General features: G+C 50.4%; 1 protein-coding gene across 1 annotated transcript in view; it reads right to left on the minus strand.

Annotated features, from left to right (window-relative positions):
• ZC3H3 (zinc finger CCCH-type containing 3) overlaps nt 1-24050 on the minus strand; it is a 330785-nt gene that overhangs the window by 21319 nt on the left and 285416 nt on the right. The window contains exon 10 of the mRNA XM_024218536.3: nt 19544-19746. Coding sequence (XP_024074304.3) covers nt 19544-19746 — 203 coding nt within the window. The remainder of the gene's footprint in view (nt 1-19543; nt 19747-24050) is intronic.

A 24050-nucleotide genomic window follows, 5' to 3' on the forward strand; every position in this document is an offset into this window, starting at 1 on the left:
TACAGGAGTCGACGGGAGAGCGCTCGGGGGTCGATTTATCGCGTCTAAGATAAATCGACCCCCGCTGGATCGATCGCTGCCCGCCGATCCAGCGGGTAGTGTAGACATACCCTAAGAAAGAATGCAATACTGGGGTATTTTTGTGTTCTGTTTGACACAGTACACAGCAAGTCACTTTAATTCTTCTTGTCTAGGATCGAGCATAGTATTAATTTAATATCAGACATACGCTCTACCAGGGGGTGATAGTTTATCCTGAAAGGGGAGTGGATTTGATGATCTCAGAGATCCTTTCCATCTCTAATTACTATGAGACTAAATAACTCAGGTGGGGAAATTGCAGGGCTGTCAAGCTGTAAGAATCTGAGCAAGAGCGATTTCCAAAGCGCCCAGGTGAGTTTTTCAAAGGTCTCATCGCCAGGCCCTCCACCACAAGAGGAAACGGCTTTTAAACACATGTGGAAGATTAATCCGGAAGGAGTGAGTCTCAATCCCAGCAAATAAGCGAGACTTGGCAGGTCTAAAACTTGTCTGCAAATCAATAAGGCCAGAGGACTGGAAAACTGCAGACAATTAGATCCCTGCAAAAAAATAAATCAGCAAGCGTATTTGCAAATGTCTTGCTGTGGGATAAGAAATGAAGGCTCTGGTTCAGACCAATATGGAATCAAAATGCCCTTCACATTTAGTTTATGACTGGAAGTTTCATTTAAAGTGAGCGACTCAGTGCCCCTTGCAACAACAAAATCAAACGTGAGCGCAGTTGTTTGCTTCTGGACTTTCCCAGAACTGCAAAGGTGCAGTGAGTGTACGACAGTAGCCCACTCGAGATCCGGGCCTATCAGCACTGCGCACTGTACAGACAGTCCCTTGGGTTGGGGAGCTCACCATCTAAAAGGCAAGACAAAGGCTGGGAGAAAGGCCATATTGCTCTTCTCACTTCACAGCTGGGGAACGCAGGCACGGGTCGAGGAAGTGACTTGTCCAAGGTCACAAAGAGTCCGTCGCAGAACCGGGAACCCCGCTCTCCTGAGTCCTAGCCCGGTGTGCTAGTCATCCGGCCTTCCTTCCTCTCAAATACATCTCTCTCCAACAGTGGGGAGCCCCCATTATCCAGCTCTTTTCACAAAGTTAGCATCCAGAACCAAAGGAACCAAGAAAATCACTCAGAGCAGCTAAACTCCTAAAGCTTTGAGGAACACTGGCGGGCACCCCCAAAACCACTTCATCCACCTGCCGATGACAGGACTCAAGGCTGCAATCACTAATGACCTGAACAAACCCAGCGTGCCGAACAGAAACCAATTAGACTGACATGCAGTGCCCGGCCGTAGGAAGGAGCGTGTGCGCGCTACCTGCAACCCGATAGGTTTTGCATTAGAAAAGCAATTATATTAGAGGTTTGTTAATTCAATTATGAAAGGAGTTTTGATGCTTTCCAATGAGCTTGTTCTGAATGCTTGATGGAACACGTATTTCCTGGGTTCCCTGGGACTTGCCCGCAGAAGCCAGATGAGACATCCGATGGGAGTTCATTCCCTGGAGTGCAATTGGGGTAAGCAAAGCTGGGGGGCAACCCACGAGCATCCCACCACCACCTCGTGGGCAGTTAACAGGATAAACTTGTTCAATTGCAAGAGAAATCTGCTATGGTCAACTAACCACCGCGGGCTCGGCTAAGGCCTTTGCAAAGGTGGCTGTCCAGAAGTGCACACGCTAAGGGGGACAGCGAGATCAGGGACTACTCAAGGGTCCTCCGCAGTGGAATTTGCTTGTAACCAGAAAGATACTGAAGAAGGTTCTCAGGTGGGGATAGTGGGCCCCAAGATTGGGGTGGTTCCCTTGATAAGCTCAGTCCCTGCCTCCGGATGCTGCTAAACCATCCTGGCCAGTCAGGCGACCTCTGGAGAAGGCAGGAAATCAGCTGGCTGTAATACTTTGGTTGTTGGTTTAGTGGGTGGTGCTGGTGGCCGGTGATGTACAGGAGGTCGGACCAGATGATCTGACGGTCCCTTCCGGCCTTAAGCTTTGTGACTCCGTGACCCCACTGGAGACTCCAGATGAAGCAGTGATGCACCCCAACTCCCTTTTCTGAAAGCGGAAAAGATCATCCCCAGGGGCCCACACTGGTCCCTAGAGATGCTAGAGTGCAGCTACACCCTGGGCCACCATTGCCCTCAATGACCCCTTTCCTCTGCCCTCTCTGGACTCCCTCCCCAGCGCCATGCTCGCTTCCCCTCCTTACAGAACAGCTGCACGGTAGGCAGAACCCACGGCTTCTCCAGGAAGTGAAGCAGCCGTCTGGGTCCGAAGTGCACACCGAGCTCTCGGCACTTGGAGCTTCCCCTTGCTGGGGAAGAAACAAACTGGTCCAATCTGCTGCCACTTTGACCAGCTGTTTTAGTCTCTGACTCAAACTTTCTACTCAGGAGCAAACTTGGCAAATGTTACTGTGTTGCCATTGAAATTCCCTGTGTAGCACGCCAGCCTGGCACTGTCTGGCCCAGTGACTTGTGATGCTAATGGGGAGACCTCAATTTCTGATGGTCTGGCCCCCGTTACCACAGTACCTCACAATCGGATGCATTTATCCAGTGTCTCCTCATTAGAGATGGGCTCTTGAGGGCACAGACCACCTGTGTTCTGGGTTTGTACAGTGCCTGCACGGTCCTGGTCCGTAACTCAGGGTCTCAGGCTCTATTGAAATAAGAAATAACCAGTCCCCTCAGGACATCTTGCAGGTGCAGAGCACATTCTATGCAAAGACCTTATTGTGCTTTGCAGAAAGCCTCACAACCGCCCCACGAGTTAGGGGAGTATTAGCCCAAGTTTACAGGTGGGGACACAGAGGCAGGGAGGGTGAGTGACAACAGCAAGTGAGTGGCCACGCTGGGAATAGAACCCAGGTTTATGCGAAGGGTTGAGGCACCAGACTGTCCGTCCTTCCTTCCAACGGGGGGAGGTGACTGGAAGTGTCACGGCTGCTAAAGAGGGGAGTCGGCTGGGTCCAAAGCCGGCCACGCCCATATCCTCTGCACTGATGGGAAGAGATGGCTACAGTACCAGAGTGGCGGATGTGAGCACAGACAATGAGCTCTCAGACCGCACAGGGACAGGCCCTTACCCTAGCTTTCCTCTGCCCAGCGTGGCGTCTTCTCAGCAGGTTGTGCCCCTCTGGGCGCTGGGCTGCAGATGTCGTTCAGCCCGCCAGAGGAGAACGAACGGCCCTGTGTCCCTGCGGGGGTAGGGGCTGGCATGGCACAGCAACTCGCCCACCTGGTTGCAGAGCAGTGCTGAGCGGCAGACGGAGCTGCCCCTCAGCAAGGGAAAGGGTCGGGAACTGAGAGGCAGTTCGTTGTATGCACATCTGCCGGCGTGATTGAGGGCTTACGGCAGGGGCCACGAACGGACGTCGCCTTTTTTCCCATCCCTTTATACTTGGGCTCTGATCCTGTTCAACTTCACGTCAGCAGCAAGATTCCTATTGCCTTCAATGGGTGGAGGAGAGGGTCCCTAAGGGATGCTGGGTGGGTTTTTTTTCCCCTTTCCCCCTTCTCTATTTTATGGCCCTTAGCAGCATCTGCTGCAGCAGATCTCAGTCGTGGGAGCCCCCGGGGTACCAGCTTGCTCCTCTGCCAGCACCTCCGCTGCTACAGGAGGCAGATGGCACAAGGAATGCAACAGCGTTAGTGTGGTGAATAAATGCAGGGCTCTGGCAGCCTGCCCAGTGGCTCTGGCTGCAAGAGACCCCAGACAACTCCTGAAGTGGGAACACACTCCTGCTAGGGCCTGGAAGGCTCCCGGCAAAGTTAGATCCCACCGCAAACTGGGGATCGGGAGACACCTAACGAAGGCCAAGTACTCAGAATAAGGTTTCTGTGCAAAGACTCCAGCCCTGCCAGTGAGCTCAGAAGCCCAGACTAGGGTGGAAGGCACAAGTCAAGGGCGGCAGCAGCCCCCTGCAAGGAGGGGACATGCCCAAGGGCACGTGGTGACTGGCAAGCAGCAAATTAATCCGCCTACCTGAGATACAGACAACGTGTGCTCCTCTAACCATGGGTCTCTAAGCACACTGCACCCACAGAATTAAGCCTTAATATTTCTGTCATGTAGGGAAGTACTCCTTCCACTTTACAAAGGGGAAACTGAGTCACAGAGCAGCTACAGAGTCACTTATGTTAAAAGCCACCCTTCCATCTGAACATTTGTACTTGTTATAGTTACACACCAGGCCTGAAATGACGGCACGGGCAGAGGTGAGGGCAGCTATCGCTCTGACCTGGCAGTGTGTTTATTTAGTAAATGTGACTGCACTCTACGTACAGTCAGGGTCGCTCTTCCCTCGGCATAGTCAGTTCATCTCACGCATCCGCCCGCCCCAATTTGTGTGGGTTTCATGCAGCAACAGGCAAAAACCCGCTCTTCTTAACAACAACAACAACAACAACAACAAAAGGGTCACAAAATGCAAAAAATTGGCAAAGTGATTCAGGGACAAGTGCTCAGGTGCCACAGTGATGGGTAGTGGAACAAAGCCCCAAGTTAGGACTCAAAACCACTCTGAACTCATTTTTTTAAACGAATTAGATTTGAAGTCCATGGTATCCCCGTGGCGTGTCCGAGGTCACAGGAGAAGCTTGCGATAGCGTGGAGAGAGCTCAGATCTTGGACTCTCAGGCTTGGTCTACACGACACAGGTCGACGTACGCCAGCTTACGTCAACCTAATTATGTCAGCGCACACACGACAGCCTTGTCCCGCTGATGTAAGTGCCCTACTACGCCGACATAACTACTCCGCTCCCACGAGAGGTGCAGGGCTTATGCTGGTGTAGTTAGGACGACGCAGTGTCTGTGTAGACGCTGCATTAGGTACATCGGCTGTCAGCTGTCTTAGCAATTTCATAGCTCCATGGTGGAGCCGTGAAATTGACAAGAAAGCTGGACAGCTAAAGCCCAGCTGCCCCTGGCGCCCCACTCCCAGCAAGGCTGCTACCTCGCAGCTCCCAGCTCAGAGAGCAGAGACGCCCAGGTGGCTGCCCCCCACTCCCAGCGGGGAGCAGGGAAGTGAGAAGCCTGGGGGGGCAGCCGGGCTCCCAGTGGGGAGCTGTGAGCCCTGCCTCTCACCCCCCACACTGCCCCTCTTCCGTCAGTGGACGCGCTCCAGGTGAGGACACGCACCCTGCGTGTGTAACGCTGGAGTCTTTAACCCAGGAGGGGAGCGAGAACATCAGCCACTGCTGTAATCACTGCGGTGGCTGTAAGTCGACCTAACAGGTCGACTTAGGGCTGTAGTGTAGACATGCCCTGAGTCATGTGCTTTACCCACTGGCCAATGCTTCCTTGTTGCTGACATTAGAAAACTACGATTTAACTACCTTGGTTTAGAAACTGATTGTGTTACACTGGGGCCACTCCTCGAGTGTGAACACTTTTGCTCTGGTTCAAGGGAGTCGTATCAGTTTAGCTTAAGCCTGTTGTTATTTATTCCTTGTATTACTGTAGTGCCTAGGAACTGCCGTCACGGACCAGGACCCATTGCGTTTAGCGCTGTAAGCAAATTGGGGTAACTCTTACCTGCCTCCCGGGGCTGCTGGGAAGTTAGTTAATGCCTGTGAAGTGCTTGGGAGATGAGAAGCGCTAAGTGCCACATTCTTGGGAGGTAAAGATATTCCAAAGTGGCATTAGAGAGACTCCCAAATGCTATTTCCTACGGTGGCCTGGGAGGGTCATTAGAGGAGAACACAGGTGAGATCCTTCCCCAGAGTGAAAGCACTGGCTCCACAATGTGCCCAGGCCTTGCCTGGCAGAAAACAGGAGACCAAGGCTACCTGATCCTCTGCTACCACGGCCTCACCCAGCTGGCCTGTCCCACCCAGTGCCGAGCAAACTGCGAGAGCAGCGGACATCCAAGCCCAGCTGAGAGGAGAGTCACGGGGGGGTATGGCATTCAGGAACGCCGGCAGGCAGAGGGAATCCTGACTAGCATTTCTACACGACGGAGAGGGCGCCAGGAGCACCCAAACTAATGGCGATTTGCTTGCCTGGAGCTGTACGTGCAGCATGGCCTTAGGGTTAGGAGGTGTGTGGTCTTTTAAATAATCACATTATTTCTTGTGCAAGATGAGGGGGGAAAAGAGAGAGAGATAGTGTGAAGGAAGAAATAAAAAATAGCCACTGAACTGAACAATAGATAGTGGCTTTGAGAGAAAAAGATTTTTGCTGTCTTAAAATTTTACACTCCATCATGATGTGGGGCTTGATGAATACGAGAGACAGAGAGACGGGCATAGTCCCCTCCTATACCCTGCTTGATTCAGGGCTACTGATCTCTAGCAGGTCTAGAAAGTTTTGGGGAGAGACTGCACTTGCTACAGCCTGGCTGCTCGTGCTTTCACCACTGCAACCCCACACCTGTGGCAGCAGGTGAAGGGAACACGGGGCTGGTCCAGTGAGAAATGGGAATATTTAACCCAGGAAGGCAGCGCCCGTGTGTGTAACCCTGGGAGCTGGGGGAGCCAGGAACTATGAACTGGGTTTGGAAATATGAACATGGCAGGGAGGTGTGCGCGTGGAGGGGATTCGTGTTTTCAAAGTTATTCCTCCAGAAGTGAAAGCTGTAAACAAAAACAGAAGCACTGCACCTCAATGAATTTTCCAAAGCAAAAGTGTTTGAGCGTGCTCAGCGGAGCCATTAAAAAAGACTGTAGCGAGCATCTTCCATTAACGTTACGACCGTGAAATATGACAATAAAATGATAGCCGTATGGTCGCAAATTTGCAGCCCGCCGAGTTGCTAGGGGTTTATCGTCACTCAAACGTGCAGAGAGCTGTAAAATGTTTACAGAAAGGGTCGTTTGCAGCTATAAAATCCTCTTTTCTCTCCTAAACAAGGCTGAGTGGAGCCATTTACAAACCCCTGAATGTTCATCGGGGGAAAGGGGAACATCTGTTCTCTCCAGGAGTTTTCAGTGATCTTCTCGAACAAATTAACTAAAATGGGTGCTTTCTAATTAAATTAGCACTCGATTGGAATGGTTTGCATTGGTGCGCTTGGTTACAATTATCGCAGGGAGGACAGTTAGCGCCAGCGCAGGCTATTTAACTGGAAGGTGAAATATGGAAAAGCACATTACCTGGAAACACTTCCAGGAGGGGAGGGTGGCTAAGTGTATCCCCCCTCCGGAAACACTTCCAGGAGGGGAGGGTGGAATAGATTTACACCCCCCATCCCCACACAGATGCTTCCCCAGTTTTGTAAGAACAAAACAAGGTGAAGGACACGAATGTTGCAACTAATTCCAGGGGGTAGCTGCTCTCCCGGTGTCCCCTGTGCCTGCTGCTGGAAAGGAGCTTTCTCCCTGCCGCACACAGGAAGGGAAGGCTGCCCAATGAGCAGAGCTATTCACACAAAGGCGGTGCTGAGGAAGCGCTGCCCCGCTCTAATCTGCTGCCGCGTCGGCACAGCCGCGGGAGGAAGGAGTGCTGTGCCTGTACGTAACGCTACACGATGCCCCATAACTGGGCACAGCTTACAGCCAGCGTCCAGGGCAGCGGAGCAGGAGGCCCGCTTCCTGGAGTCACAGAGCAGGCTGCTGGGGAAAGCCCCATATCACAGTCCTGCAAGGCACACGGGTCCCCGTTAACACCACTCCCTGGGAGCGGAGAGCGGTCCATCCCAGAGCTAGATGAGCTAAGGTCACTAGCAGCTGTAAGACCCAACGGGGATGATCACCATCGAGCAGAGGCTCTTGGTATGTGTCAGCCCACGTTCTGTGTCAGCCTCGTGGCTCAGACAGTCACGGCACTGAGATGCTGCACAGGAGACGGGTTCAACATGACACTGGACATGCCTAGACTAGCTTGAAAGCTGTGGCTAACCCCTGGGCCCCTCCACACCTCGGGTCGACCCCTACCAGCTCATGCAAGTTCAATACAACTTGCCATGTCTACACTAAAGTGCTAGAATGTGTTAGCTGACATGTTTTAGAAGACGCCTTTCCCCATTTCTGGAGTACACTGGAGAGAACAATCCCACATTGAGAGGGTTGGGGAAATGGACCAGATATCCCCAGAGGTCTGTTCAGTCTCTAACTTCTGAGACTGTATTAACAGGGACAGGTCACTGAGTCCACGCTGGGCCATGGACCACACCAAACCCTTCCCCGAGCATGCACACGAAGGGCATGAAAAGGGATGGGGTGGAGTTTTCAAGAGCACCTAAGGGGTTTAGGAGCATTAATTCTAGGCACAAGTCACTGAGGTGCTTCTGAAAACCCATCTATGATGCACCAGGCATGGCCACCCCAGCAGCAGATCACTTCTAAGATTGCAGAGGAGTGAGTGTGAGTGGCTGAGCCGGTGGGATATAGTCAGGCCTGACACACAGGGGCAAGGCGACTTAGCAGGAGCATGCCAGTCATGGATGAAAAGCTAATACAGACTCAGTCACAGAATCAGATAACAGGGCTGGAGAAGGTCTCTGGAGGTTAGGTCTAGTCCGTGTCCCATCATGGAGTCTCTGCTCAGGGGCCGCGATCGATCCCTGCTCCTACAATCACAGAAATTAGAGACTGAACAGATCTCTGGAGATATCTAGTTCATCTCCCTACCCCTGTCAGGGTGGGGTTATTCCCTCCGGCATACTCCAGAACTTCTTCCGCTCCGCCATAAGGGATTCGTGAGATGGAGCTTCCACCCTTTCCCTGGGAAGGCTGGCAAAGGAGGCAATGCCACCCGGGATTAGAACAGCTGACTTCCCGCCAAGCCCTTGTGGGTTCTATTCCGGTCTCTGCAGCTGGCTCCGTGTGTGGCCATGGGCAAATCACTTCAACTCTCAGTGCCTAGGCTTCCCAGCTGGAGATAGGGACAGCAAAGCTGACCTGCCTCAGAAGAGGGGAGCACGTGCACAAATGGACGTTTGTAAAGCACTTCCAAATCTTGATTGGAGGTCTGTATAGAAGTGCAAAGGATCATTACCAGCCTAAACTGCAAAACTGAGACAGAGGAGAAGAGAGCCTGCAATCTGATGGCCCAAGGCCCTGCACTGAAAATAAATGCAACAACATTTTTCTTACAGTCCTGATTTTTAGTACAAGCATAATATTGTCCACCCTGGAGCATGCACGTCCTATTACATTGATTGGGGCTCAGGTCATAAACCACACAAGCCTTCAGTCCTCTCTCTTAAAACACCCAATACACAAACATGACTTTTATCTGGGTGTTCAGCGTCTGCTGGGAAGTTAACTGCATGCTCACAACAGAGGCCAGCTGGGCTGAACGTAGAGTGGTGATATACTTGTTCCCAACTCCACTCGCTTCTGCAGGGGCACAAATACTTTAATTTTCTTGTACACTGCTTAGGCCGACAGATCTTCCACACACAGGGGATGTGCTTAAGCAGTTCTCCTAGTTTGAAAAATGATGCTGGTTTCAGAAATGTTTCCTGTGGCAGCTTCAAAATCTTTAAAATGGGGAATTCCATTACGATCTTTCCAGCTGGAAGAGTTTTTAAAGCGCGTGCACCAAATGATATGTTTCATAGATGCGCGCACACACATATATATGCACACACATTGAATAGAGAACCTCTGATTGTGTGGTGTGATAAAGATCTTATCAGCCCATGTTTGAGACCGTTGCATTACAAATGAGCAGCCATCCCGAATTCATACCAATCACGTCTCTCTGACTCCCCTCACCCCATGTATGCCACATAGGCCAGCTATTATAAAAAATCCTCCCTTACATTTCCAAGTATGTAAGCATTTTTAAAATACAGATATAGACACACACACACACACAATTTCTTATAGCCCTCTACTGGTAAGTCACCAGGAAGATAGAAACTAACAAGGTTAAAGCTCCTTTACAAATGGCCTGAAATAATTTCCTGTACACAAAAATGTCCTGGGTTTATCTCTGGGGACCTGCAAGGGCTACAAGCAAGAGCGGAGTATCCCACTGGACAGCTGAGAATCTCATAGACTCATAGACTTTAAAGTCAGAAGGGACCATCATGATCATCCAGTCTGACCTCCTTGTACATTGCAGGTCACAGAACCTCACCCACCCACTCCTGTAGTAGGCCCAGAACCTGTGGCTGAGTTACTGACGTCTTCAAATCCTGGTTTAAAGACTTCAAGTTACAGAGAATCCAACAGTTACACTAGTTTAAACCAGCAAGTGACCCGTGCCCCATGCTGCAGAGAAAGACGAAAAAACCCCCAGGGTCTCAATCAATCTAACCCGGGGGGAAATTCCTTCCCAACCCCAAATATGACGATTAGTTAGACCCTGAGCTTGTGGGCACGACCCGCCAGGCAGATACCTAGGAAAGAATTCTCTGTAGTAACTCAGAGCCCTCCCCATCTAGTGTCCTGGGTCCAGCAGTTAGGGATTTTTGCTACGGCAGTCACAGATCGGCTACACGCCATTGTAGGCAGTCCAATCAGACCATCCCCTCCAGACATTTATCAAGCTCAATCTTGAAGCCAGTTAGATTTTTTTTGCCCCCCACTGCTCCCCTTGGAAGGCTGTTCCAGAACTTCACTTCTCTGATGGTTGGAAACCTTTGCCTAATTTTGAGCCTAAACTTGTTGAAGGCCAATTTATAGCTTCCCCTCTTCAGCGGCGTGAAGTTCCCATGATTAGACCTTCAGGGCTGAGAGATATTGGACCTTTAATCAGTAACTACTGCCATTCCTGCCTCCCAGACCAGTCGAACTGGGGGGCTGTTGGTGTCGGATGGCTGCCTGCAGTTCCTCAAGGCTGTAGGGATGTTAGAACAAGGCTCAGGGAATCACAGAATCATAGAATATCAGGGTTGGAAGGGACCTCAGGAGGTCATCTAGTCCAACCCCCTGCTCAAAGCAGGACCAATTCCCAACTAAATCATCCCAGCCAGAGCTTTGTCAAGCTGGGCCTTCAAAACCTCTAAGGAAGGAGATTCCACCACCTTCCTAGGTAACGCATTCCAGTGCTTCACCACCCTCCTAGTGAAAAAGCTTTTCCTAATATAGTGAGTAAAGAGAAGGGAAAGTGGCCAAAACGGCATGACAAATGCAGTTCACCACTTATCTAATAATTAGACAAACATGGCAACTCGTGGAATTGACCACCCTACTGGGCAACCTCTTATCTTCAGGGATAAGCTGAGGTAGTTTCGTAAGTGTGGACAGAGCACAGGTCTGCTCCCCCGTGACAAGACAACCATCCACCATGAAACATGGGAGTTTTTGGTCTCTTGAGTGGTTGCTGAGGACACACCCACCGTGAATGAACAGAAGCAATGACAAAAGTTGCAATTCTCCATTGTAACTGGCTGAGGACCCTTACTGTGCCCAGATCGCCTTTGAAATGCGGTTCTCACTGCAGGATGCATGCTCCGGCAGCGCAGGGATAGGGCAGCAAATATGGGGGGACTTCCCCCCGCCCAGTCCCTTGGTGACAACCACAACCAGAGGACAGCCCCACCCCACCTCCCCCAGCCCATGTGCCAAGCAAGGCCTGTGTGTTTTATGGATCAACGGCCTGGCAATCACTTCATCTCTGGCAGGAGAACACACTCCCCCTCAAAATGGTTTCTATACAGCTGCAATTCCCTGTTCGCCCCAACACCCACACTTTCTCCGAGGAGTCTCCAGCCGCCCCACTTCCAGCAAGGGACTGCCCCCCTGAAACCGGAGGAGGGGCGGGTGTCTGCCTCAGAGGGAAGGGAGAGGGAAAGGAATGCGGCGAGGGGGCTACCAGTCACATCCTATTGCACTTGGATCTCCGCCCCTCGCATCCTGTCTCCACCGGCTCTGGCAACTCCCCCCGTCTGGCTCTCTAGCACAGCCCCATCTCTGAACGCAGGCAATGCTGATTTCCAGGGGCTCTAGGGCCCACCGCGCTACGAAAGCCGTTCCCTCGTCTCCAGAGAAGGCGAGCAGGAAACGATGCGTAAGGCACTGTGCAGCGCGTCACAGCCAGTGCTTTCGCTAACGTAGGGGGAAGATGGGGAAAGAGGAGGAAGGAGCCAGGTACTTCCATTAGACAAGACAAGACAAGCTATACCACCAGCTACCTTCTCTGCACGCGCTCTCCTCCTACGATGACCAAAAACAGGAGTTAGAAAAAAACGCTTCTTGCCCCTCCCAGATGTCCTTTCTGCTACTGCATCTTTATCCTCCATCTGACACCCATTCCCTTGACCCATTAGAGGCTGAGTTACTCCAGGCTGACAAGTGCAATTCATGGCATTTCAACAGCTTTCTTTCTGCGGATTAATTGCTCCATCTTCACGGCAGAGATAAAAAAGCCAGATTAACTCACTGGTTCAAGAGCACTTCCCACCGCAGACAGCAGCCGCCCTGCCACTGAGATCAAAAGGAGTTGAAACGGGGCCAAGAGGAGGAAGGAGGGGGAAGAAATCACTGTGATTCAAAAGGGAAGCCAAGCACTCCTCTCCTTGTTGCGTCGAAAAGCCTTTATAGCAGCAATGATCCTTGCTGAAAGGGCACCGGCTGCCCTGCGCACCCATTGCTTAGCATTCACTAGCATGCAGCCAAGCAGCCATTCTTCCGAACACACATGCTCACCAGTGACCTAAGGAATATGTTGCTAATCCCGGGAATTCTTTTCCCCCAGACATCAAGATGCCTTGAAGTCTGGGGGAAAAGTATGGGTAATAAGCAGGAAGAACTGGAAGTGCTAATAAATAAATACAACTATGACATTGTTGGCATCACTGAAACTTGGTGGGATAATACACATGATTGGAATGTTGGTGTGGATGGATACAGCTTGCTCAGGAAGGATAGACAGGGGAAAAAGGGAGGAGGTGTTGCCTTATATATTAAAAATGTACACACTTGGATTGAGGTAGAGATGGACATAGGAGACGGAAGTGTTGAGAGTCTCTGGGTTAGGCTAAAAGGGGTAAAAAACAAGGGTGATGTCATGCTAGGAGTCTACTACAGGCCACCTAACCAGGTGGAAGAAGTGGATGAGGCTTTTTTTAAACAACTAACAAAATCATCCAAAGCCCAAGATTTGGTGGTGATGGGGGACTTCAACTATCCGGATATATGTTGGGAAAATAACACAGCGGGGCACAGACTATCCAACAAATTCTTGGACTGCATTGCAGACAACTTTTTATTTCAGAAGGTTGAAAAAGCTACTAGGGGTGAAGCTGTTCTAGACTTGATTTTAACAAATAGGGAGGAACTCGTTGAGAATTTGAAAGTAGAAGGCAGCTTGGGTGAAAGTGATCATGAAATCATAGAGTTTGCAATTCTAAGGAAGGGTAGAAGGGAGAACAGCAAAATAGAGACAATGGATTTCAGGAAGGCGGATTTTGGTAAGCTCAGAGAGCTGATAGGTAAGGTCCCATGGGAATCAAGACTGAGGGGAAAAACAACTGAGGAGAGTTGGCAGTTTTTCAAAGGGACACTATTAAGGGCCCAAAAGCAAGCTATTCCGCTGGTTAGGAAAGATAGAAAATGTGGCAAAAGACCACCTTGGCTTAACCACGAGATCTTGCATGATCTAAAAAATAAAAAGGAGTCATATAAAAAATGGAAACTAGGACAGATTACAAAGGATGAATATAGGCAAACAACACAGGAATGCAGGGGCAAGATTAGAAAGGCAAAGGCACAAAATGAGCTCAAACTACCTAAGGGAATAAAGGGAAACAAGGAGACTTTTTATCAATACATTAGAACCAAGAGGAAGACCAAAGACAGGGTAGGCCCACTGCTTAGTGAAGAGGGAGAAACAGTAACAGGAAACTTGGAAATGGCAGAGATGCTTAATGACTTCTTTGTTTCGGTCTTCACCGAGAAGTCTGAAGGAATGCCTAACCTAGTGAATGCTAATGGGAAGGGGGTAGGTTTAGCAGATAAAATAAAAAAAGAACAAGTTAAAAATCACTTAGAAAAGTTAGATGCCTGCAAGTCACCAGGGCCTGATGAAATGCATCCTAGAATACTCAAGGAGCTAATAGAGGAGGTATCTGAGCCTCTAGCTATTATCTTTGGAAAATCATGGGAGACGGGAGAGATTCCAGAAGACTGGAAAAGGGCAAATATAGTGCCCATCTATAAAAAGGGAAATAAAAACAACCCAGGAAACTACAGACCAGTTAGTTTAACTTCTGTGCCAGGGAAGATAATGGAGCAAGTAATTAAGGAAATCATCTGCAAACACTTGGAAGGTGGTAAGGTGATAGGGAACAGCCAGCATGGATTTGTAAAGAACAAATCATGTCAAACCAATCTGATAGCTTTCTTCGATAGGATAACGAGTCTTGTGGATAAGGGAGAAGTGGTGGATGTGGTATACCTAGACTTTAGTAAGGCATTTGATACGGTCTCGCATGATATTCTTATTGACAAACTAGGCAAATACAATTTAGATGGGGCTACTATAAGGTGGGTGCATAACTGGCTGGATAACCGTACTCAGAGAGTTGTTATTAATGGTTCCCAATCCTGCTGGAAAGGCATAACGAGTGGGGTTCCGCAGGGGTCTGTTTTGGGACCGGCTCTGTTCAATATCTTCATTAACGACTTAGATATTGGTATAGAAAGTACGATTATTAAGTTTGTGGATGATACCAAACTGGGAGGGATTGCAACTGCTTTGGAGGACAGGGTCATAATTCAAAATGATCTGGACAAATTGGAGAAATGGTCTGAGTTAAACAGGATGAAGTTTAACAAAGACAAATGCAAAGTGCTCCACTTAGGAAGAAAAAATCAGTTTCACACATACAGAATGGGAAGAGACTGTCTAGGAAGGAGTACGGCAGAAAGGGATCTAGGGGTTATAGTGGACCACAAGCTAAATATGAGTCAACAGTATGATGCTGTTGCAAAAAAAGCAAACGTGATTCTGGGATGTATTAACAGGTGTGTGGTGAGCAAGACACGAGAAGTCATTCTTCCGCTCTACTCTGCTCTGGTTAGGCCTCAGCTGGAGTATTGTGTCCAGTTCTGGGCACCGCATTTCAAGAAAGATGTGGAGAAATTGGAAAGGGTCCAGAGAAGAGCAACAAGAATGATTAAAGGTCTTGAGAACATGACCTATGAAGGAAGGCTGAAAGAATTGGGTTTGTTTAGTTTGGAAAAGAGAAGACTGAGAGGGGACATGATAGCAGTTTCCAGGTATCTAAAAGGGTGTCATAAGGAGGAGGGAGAAAACTTGTTCATCTTAGCCTCTGAGGATAGAACAAGAAGCAATGGGCTTAAACTGCAGCAAGGGAGGTCTAGGTTGGACATTAGGAAAAAGTTCCTAACTGTCAGGGTGGTTAAACACTGGAATAAATTGCCTAGGGAGGTTGTGGAATCTCCATCTCTGGAGATATTTAAGAGTAGGTTAGATAAATGTCTATCAGGGATGGTCTAGACAGTATTTGGTCCTGCCATGTGGGCAGGGGACTGGACTCGATGACCTCTCGAGGTCCCTTCCAGTCCTAGAATCTATGAATCTATGAAACTTCCCAGCCTTGAAGTGGGTTTTACACTTCACTGCCAGGCTGATCACAGCTCCAAAGTTCCATTAAGCAGAAGAGACGTTTCTCTCCAGCACAAGAGGCTGGAAGGGGGCTCACGTGAGCTTTCAGCTGGCCCTCATTGCAGGGTGATCTCACCGCCATTAGACAGAAGATAAAGAAGGCACTGCAGAAACATGACATGGAGCTGAGAGGAAAAGTTAAAGAAATGGATTTGTGCTCCTGGCATGGCTTGTTTCCCTGTGTCCCTTCTCTTTGTACAGACCCAAGCCATGGGCCATCCAGTCCAGCAGCCGCATTTGGCATGACGGGCTCCATAAATCCTCCTGGCTGTGTCTTGTTTTAGGCAGGTCTGATTGGGTGACCTCCAGAGGGCTTTCTCCATCAGCAGCTGACGGGTGGAGTTCTCCAGCACCCTCGGGAGGCAGCTCAATACTCAGTTCCCTTGTGGGTGTTTTACTGAACTGGGTGAGTTCGCTGCGTGTTGCTGGGACTTCTCAGGCTGTCCCCGCTCTGGGATCTAACTGGGGCATGTGGCCAGTTTGCTATAACCGACTGGCCTGATTTTCAAAGCTTTCGAGCCCCACCCGACTCCCACTGACTTAACAGGAGACTGCGGGGCTCAGCGCCTCTGAACATCAGGATACCGCTGTATGGGGACTTGGATACCTAACTTTAAGCACCCGCTTTGGAAAATGTTGGTTTCATTCCCTAGATCAGATACTACAGAAAAGGGTGCAAGAGTGAGAGACAGAAGCAGCCAACATGGCAGAACACTATTTACACCCCTGCCTCCTCCTAGATCAAAGGACGTCTGAGTTAGGTATGTCCCACCCACCCCCGCAGACGGCATGCCAAAGGGGGCCCTCAGCACCCTGACACAGCGGCCAAGTAATTCTAGGCAGGCTGAATTGGTATTGGCATTGCACGAGCACCCAGAGCCCCATTGCGCTAGGGGCTGTACAAACACACACCGTCTCAAAGAACTTGCAATCTAAGTAGATTAAAAGGTGCCTCCTGGGTTTTGTCCTATGCTGCATTCTGGGCCCCTTCTCATTATCCCCCTCCCCTCCCCTACACACACAACATGTGCTAGGGACCTTCACAGCGCACTAGAAAACCGAGGGACCTTCTTGGAGACAATGTCCATGGCCCTGGAGTTAGCAATGTCATCCCTGGCTGTTTTCAAACCTGGGCGCCTACAGGTAAGTGCCATCGTTAGGCAGCCCATTCCCATTTTGGGTAGAGATGGTCAAAAGAATTCCATTTTATTACCACCAGAAAGTTTATCTCCAGATTTTTCTTGTGAAAACGTTTAATTTTTGAGGAACATTTTCAAAATTAAAACAAAAACCGTGTTTTCGATTTTAGTTCAACATGAATATTTTTACTTGATTTTTTTCTTGAAAAAAACCCCCAAACGTTTCACGGAAATCAGCCTGTCTTTGCAAAACAGTTTGATTTTGACGAAACAGCATTTTTCATCGAAAAAATTTTCAGTTAAAAACAAAGTTTGGACGAGCTCTAATTTTAGGGTCCTAAATGGACATTTGAATATTTGGCCCCCTGTGCCCTCCCCAACGCCTCTCTTCTTCTAAAGTACTGCACTGTAACACACCGAAAGAAGCATAATTAGTTCCTCTCTCTAGAGGAACTGGGCGCTAAGTAGGAGTAAGGAATCGCTACAAATGACTTACTGGAGACAAAATGAGAATTAAAAAAAGAACAAACCATAAAGGCAAAATCCCCTGCCTCACTTGGGAAGATTTTGCCAGTCCCAGGGGAGCTGGCTGCTCTGCTGTTTCCGAGACATCACACCCCAGCCAGGGGAACGGGCTGAATGCATTCAGAATGGAGTGATCCCACACAGATGGCTTTCTGGGCATTTAATGGGGATCTCGTCCCCCAATTTCAACCTAGCGTTCTCCCCATCATCTTTCACTCCGAGGAAAGTCTGGTTCTCTTTTGAGTCTCTCCGCCTCCCTTAACCTACCACGTACCTGATCTCACAGCACAACAGACCAGTTGTGGCAACAGGGGCCGGAACTACCAGTGCTGTCGCTCTCCCTGGCTTGAAATGGTTTCCATTATATACAGCAGGGGCCGGCAGCCTTTGGCACATGGCCCATCACGGTAATCCGCTGGCAGGCCGTGAGACGTTTTGTTTACGTTGACCGTCCGCAGGCATGGCCCCCTGCAGCTCACAGCACATCCCTGCGGCCCACGCCACTTCCCGCAGCTCCCATTGGCCGGGAACGGCGAACCTCGGCCACTGGGAGCTGCACGGGGCCGTGCCTGCAGTCGATCAACGTATACAAAACGTCTCGCGGCCTGCCAGTGGATTACTGTGATGGGCCACGTGCCAAAGGCTGCTGACCCTGATATCCGCGGTTAACAGTTTGGTCAATGGCTCTCAGCACCCCCACTATAAAAATTGTTCCAGCCCCCCTGTGTCTAAATAAAGAAGCTTTCAGTGAAGAGGTTCAGACTAAGTAGAAATTAGTCCAAGAGAAATGTGTGTGTTCCTCCCTTTTCCAGGGAAGGGGAGGCGGGCAGGGAAAATACTGTAACCCCACTGCCAACCTTGAATCTCCATGCCATGACGGCCGGGCTTCTAGCAGGGGAGAAATGGACAGGATTCACTGCGGAGCCAGCCAAACACTGCTCCCATATCAGCAGCTGGGTGACCCTTAACTCTCACTCCCCTTCGCCTCGGGGCTGCCTCGTCTTAGTCAGCAAGTTGATTTTGGCATTTGAACCAATTGCTGCTGAAAGCCCCACCCATCACTGTGTTTATTCTCAAGTGTTTTAGTCAATTTCACACTGCTGAAAGGTGCATGATGGACAGCCCTGGAGCCGTGTGTTTATCTAAAGGTGAGGGACAGCATGGGGCAGCCGTATAGCACACTGCCCTGTCCTCACCTCTGAAAGTGCCCCTCAAACCCTCATGGGTAGTCCCCATGATCCATTCAGTCCTTGACCAAGAAGGGGGGAGGTGAGGGCAGCAAGAGGTGGTGCTAGTCTTTGTACTATGCATGCTGTTCCCACATGGAACTGGACTGAGACCCTGGTCATTTCATACAGGCCTAGGAACACCAGAAGAGACTCCGTCTGTTCACCTCCTGTTTTACTGCTTGGCTTCACACCGAACAAGTGGCTGTTTCTCTTTCACAAAGCAGGCACTGGCCCCAATAGGAAATGCTAAGAGATTTGTAAAGGACAACGAAGGGCTAAGTAACTTTCTGAACTACCGGATCTCTAATCCTAATTCTGGAGAGAATATACCCTGGTCTCTCCTTCTCACACACACTGGAAGCTGATGAGTTATAAACAGAAGGGTGCTTGATTGGAGTTTATTATGGTGTGACCACAGATGGGACTGCAGTTTGGAGATGTCCTTCAAGGTAACATACGGGACTAGATTTTGGGAGGGAGGGGCCTAAGAAAAGCAGTCATGCTGCAAACGCAGCTGTAAGCTCAGTGCATGCCGTTCGAGGGAATGTGGTGGTGGAATAGGTTACAGGTGTCTTTCATCTCTGGACACCTGGGTTCTAACCCCGGCTCAGGCTTCAAGTGAAATTTATTTGTTGGTGCCCAATGGACTCTTGGTCCCATCAAAACACTAGTATGCAATTCTCCAGCTGATCGCATCTTCTCCCTAAGGCCTGGGTTTAGAATAGCATGGGTGTTGCTCCAGGTCAGGACTGCAGCGCACTGGCAGAGCTGGGTGTGTCCCAGGAGTGGACAAGCAGGAGGAGCCAAAGCCAGGATTAAGGTGCACTGACAGAGCTGGAGAATACCAGCAGAGCTGTGTAGGGATGCACGGCTGCACCATCCCAATTCTACTCCCGTTCTCCCCTTTGTGGAGCCCTGAATTCCCACGGCCGGGCTGTCCCTTGTCCTGAAGGGCGTACTGTGCCCAGGGCAGGGGCAGCTAGAGAAGTGACCACCGGGACATGGCTCTCACTCGGCTTTGGCTGATGAACCACAGGGAGCCCCAGAGCTTGTGAGAATGCAACACAGAACAACAGCCTTGTACCTGTATCCTCCCCTGTCTTGTCTCTGTCAGCTGTGCATGCCACCTCGCTTGGAGAGGTAGGTGACTGGAGAGAGATGAAAGACGGGAGCTTCTGAAGTCTGCTGCATGCTGGGGTGTCTGCGTCACTCCAAAACTTTACCCCCTGCTCTGCGCTGGAGGGTCCAGGAATCTCCCCATCATCCTGGAGGTGGGCTGCATCCCTCCTAAAAAACACATCCATATAAGTATGAAAACAACAGCAAATCCCATGTGAATCAGCAAGCGACGTCAGCATAGAATATTAAAATAGGTTATAGCGAGATAAGACTCAGAGGATAGAGATGAAGAGACTCGTTAGCTCTTCTAGCTACCAGGCAAGGATTGTTCCCGATGGTCTACTTCCAAAGGCTTTGCCTTCTCCGGTTTGAAATGACCCGAGTGATGCCATGCCTGCCCCGTCACCTGGAGGATGATCCCTCAGCCTGATCCATCCCACTGCTAGTTTCTCTCTGGCTGGCCAGATCCCCTTACTCCTATTTACATCCCAGAAAATCCCCATTCTCCCCTGAAGGAAGTTTCTGCCCTTCAGATATGTGCTGCTGAGCTTGTGGCCAGAATCACCTACATTTGTTTGGGTCACAGATCCGAGCCAAACCGGAAGGGAGTGGGGAGTGGGTTTAAGGTAGCAGGGCTGGAGCATTAGGCATGGGGGTGAGCCAGGTGCGTAAGGGACTGAGCCGTCTCCAGTTCCAGGTCTGGCTGCGTCAGTGTTCTTGGCTCACTCCTCAGTGCACAGATGGCTAATGGGACATTTTATCTAGCTTGACATCTACATTGATGGCGCTAATAAAGGGAAAAAAAAGCTGGAGCAGTTTAAAGCTTCTCTGAACCCGGCGTCTTCTCTCTCTTGGGCAGAGGCTGCTGCCGGCCTTTCCAGGAAAAGGGGATGGAAAGAGCCGTGCATAGCTCTCCTCCCCGCTGGCCAGCTCTGCACTTCACATTCCCACCTAAAAGGAGCAAGGAAATATTTTACACCTCACTCATCCAGGGGCCAGGAGCTGGATGTCATTCCAAGCTTACTGCGTCACCCTAGATAGCTTCACAGAGCCCGCTGCACATTCACTCTCCGGTGCTACCATACAAGGAAGGGCCTTGGACTGCTGGGACGTGTCTTGGGGCCGGATACAGAGAGAGCTGGTGCTTCAGCTCTGCCCGTCTCCAGCCAGGTGACGAGGACTGATTTGGGGGGGAGGGAGAATGAGCATGGCATAAAAACCTGTATAGAACAGAAAAGAGATGGCTGAATCCCGGCTCTCACGGAACGACAGGGGCAAACAACCAAATACATCTAGTCCCTTCCCCAGGATTCAGCATGGAGTTGTGCCGTATGGTCCACTTCCTAGTGCTTTCCCCATCTAGCGTTCGTGTCCGTAAGCAGTGAGCTTCCGTCACCTCCAGAGCAGACTAGTCAGTGACCTGCGGCCGGGAACCACTATGGAGGAGGCCGCACTGCCTAGGCCCAGGATACCGACGAGGGGAGTGCAGGGGAAATGCTGCTGGAGGGACAGGAGGAGGGAGGCAGGGTTTCCTGCCCAGGCTCTGCGTGTTGGGCTGATCCTCGTTTGTCTCTTTCCCTGCTTAGCTACCTCGTGGGGTTTGTGCGTATGAAGATTCCCCCCCACCGGCTCCCAGGTACCCACTGGAGGGTGTTAACAAAACAGTCAGAGAAGTGACGCAAACGGCAATAGACAAATACAAACGGAGATGGAGCCAGGAAGTGTTTGAAGCCACTGCACTGCTGGACCCAGACGACAGGCTGCTGACAGTGATGGATAAAGCGAGTCCTGCCAACAGGGCTGTAGCCGTCTCCTTCTATTCTAGTCAGGTCTATTAGCTCTGCCTTAAAATGACGATTTATGCAGAGCTAGGCAGCCCCGGGGTCGAGTCCTTTATCCCTAAGCCCTGGATGCAATCGCAGACTCAGTAGTGGCCTATGGAGACAGATATTCCTAACACAAAAGGCACCATTCAGTTTGGGTATCGAAGGGCACCATTGCAGGCATTGCTACCCGAGAGACTAAGGCATGACTGAGTCTGAACACTGCCCGGTCCCCACTAGAAGCTGGACTCTCCAGACAGCTACACAGAGAAGCCTGCACGGCTACTACCCCTTCTGTCCTGAGGGGTCAGCATCCTGGGTCGGCATCTTCACCAGCGCTACCTTCATTGATAAAAAGCCGCCGCCAAGGGTTGTTTCTGGAATCACTCTTCAGCTTCCTCGCTCCCTAGAATTCACAGCAAACACTACAGGCAAGAACAACAAGCTTTGCGCCCAGTGCTTGTGCCGGCACCTTCCCAGAAACACCGGGAGAATGAGTAAGGCCATCCCATGGCTGAGACGATGATGGGGGGAGGCCAAAAATATAACTGGGTTCAAAAAAGAACTAGATAAATTCAGGGAGGTTAGATTCATCAATGACTATTGGCCAAGATGGTCAGGGATGCAACCCCATGTTAGGGTGTCCTTAAACATCTGACTGCTAGAAGCTGGGACTGGATGATGGGATGGATCATTTGATAAACTGGCCTGTTCTGTTCATTCCCTCTGAAGCATCTGGCACCAGCCACTGTGGGAAGACAGGACACTGGGCTAGATGGACCTTTGGTGTGACCCAGTGTGGTCATTCTTATACGAGTCACACACACGTCTGCCTGTACACAGCCTGACTGAACCAGCCTTCCCTTTGCCCCACACTGCAGATGCAGCTAGGCAGCTGTAACACATTGTGTAGATATTGTGGTATCTAAGTGTAACCCACAGACCTCCTGGGTGTGGTGTTCTGTCCCATCTATGGGCACTGAGATCACTTGGAGAGAGAGAGAAAATGAGTCTGCTCTACACCCTTAGCTAACAGACGGTTGGCTTTTAGCTGATGCTGTAGAGGCTCGTGCACTAAGCTCCAGAGGTCCCCGGTTCGATCCTGCCTGCCGACGACCGGGGTCCGTCAGCGTTATAGAAGCACCTCGCAGCAATTAATCAGCGCTGAGTTTGCCTTAAAGGCAATATTCTCATAGCTTCCTTTGTTCCTGGCATGGCTGGTTTCTTGCCCTGCCCTCTACTTTCCTGGCCCAGGTCCCTAATGCGGGTCAGTCCTAGGAAGATGCCTTTGCTTCGGGAAGAGGGGCAGCTCCTGCACTTAGCCCTGAACACGATCAGGGACGGCTCCATCTGGGAAGGTATTCCACTGCTGGGGTCCCACTGCCGATCATCCGCCGACCTAGATGACCTCCTGAGGTCCCTTCCAACCCTGATATTCTATGATTCCTTCTTTGTATTACCCCAGCGCCGAGGAGCCCACCGTGCCAGGCGCTGTGCAGACACAGACTAGAAAGACTGACCCTCTTACAGTCTAAACATGACACCAGAGATGGATACAGACGGCTCGAAGGAGGAGCGCAAGGAAACAATATTGTCCCTTGCACCGTAGGCCCATATAAGCTTCCTCAGACTGGCCTACAGCTGACCTCAGTTCTGGTCCGACGAGACCATTTCCCATAGAGGTAAGAAGTTCATTCTTCACATTGGGTTAATCTCCTGAGCGGAGGCTGCTAACCCGTGCCCAACTGTGGGATGGGTATTGTGATGTGGATTCCTGCCCAATGATGGTACAGAGACAAGCCCCCCCAAACTCATATGCCCTCAATCTCAACACAAACCTTTTCCCCTGAAAGGAAAGGCAAGTGCTTTAGCCACCACACCTGCCTACCAGCCAGCCAACTCCTGGCATCTGAGTAATTCAAAAACAAGGCCAGCTTCCTGGCTGTGGCCGATTCTGGAGCTCCTGCATTGGGGTGGAGGTGTTCAGCATCGTACCGATTGCCCAGTCCCCGGCTGACAAAGTGTTAACAATTCTCCTCTCTATTACAATGCAGGGAGTTAATAACACTGGAGATACCTCTGGGTGCCAGGCTTGGTGGACTGCCCAGTTAGGTAGCTTGCAGCCACACAGCATTATTAAAATTGAATAATCAATAGACCCCCAAGGGCACATAGGACAATGACCTCTACAAGAATCAGATAGTCATTTTATGCTGATAGTTGCTGATGTGATTAACAAAAGTACCCAGCACAACAGCAAAGACATTCTGCACACCTATTATATTTCCACGTCCTTCTCCATCTCGGCCTCCCCTAACGGCTGCCTCTGCATGGGTAGGAGGAAGGCAGGCAGTTGCCCCAGATCTCTGATTGTTCTCTTTTCCTTGCCTTAACTTAGAACGTGGAGTGATCAGGATCTAGCACTCATGTTCTGCACTCGCACGCAGGAGAGCTGGATACGAGTCACAGTCCTACCACTTCCCAAGCAGGCAGGAGTGCCAAACGAGCCTCGGAGAGGAAGGATAATCTTGTAGTTATGAGAACTGGGAGTTCTGAGGTCAGTTCCCAGCTCTGCCACAGATTTCCTGCATGACCCTGGGTAAGTCGCTTCCCCTTTCTGCGACTCAGTTTCTCCATCAAGCACCCCAT

This window comes from Terrapene carolina, unplaced genomic scaffold, assembly GCF_002925995.2.
Source record: "Terrapene carolina triunguis isolate 2854851 unplaced genomic scaffold, T_m_triunguis-2.0 Scaffold58, whole genome shotgun sequence".
Taxonomy (NCBI): domain Eukaryota; kingdom Metazoa; phylum Chordata; order Testudines; family Emydidae; genus Terrapene; species Terrapene triunguis.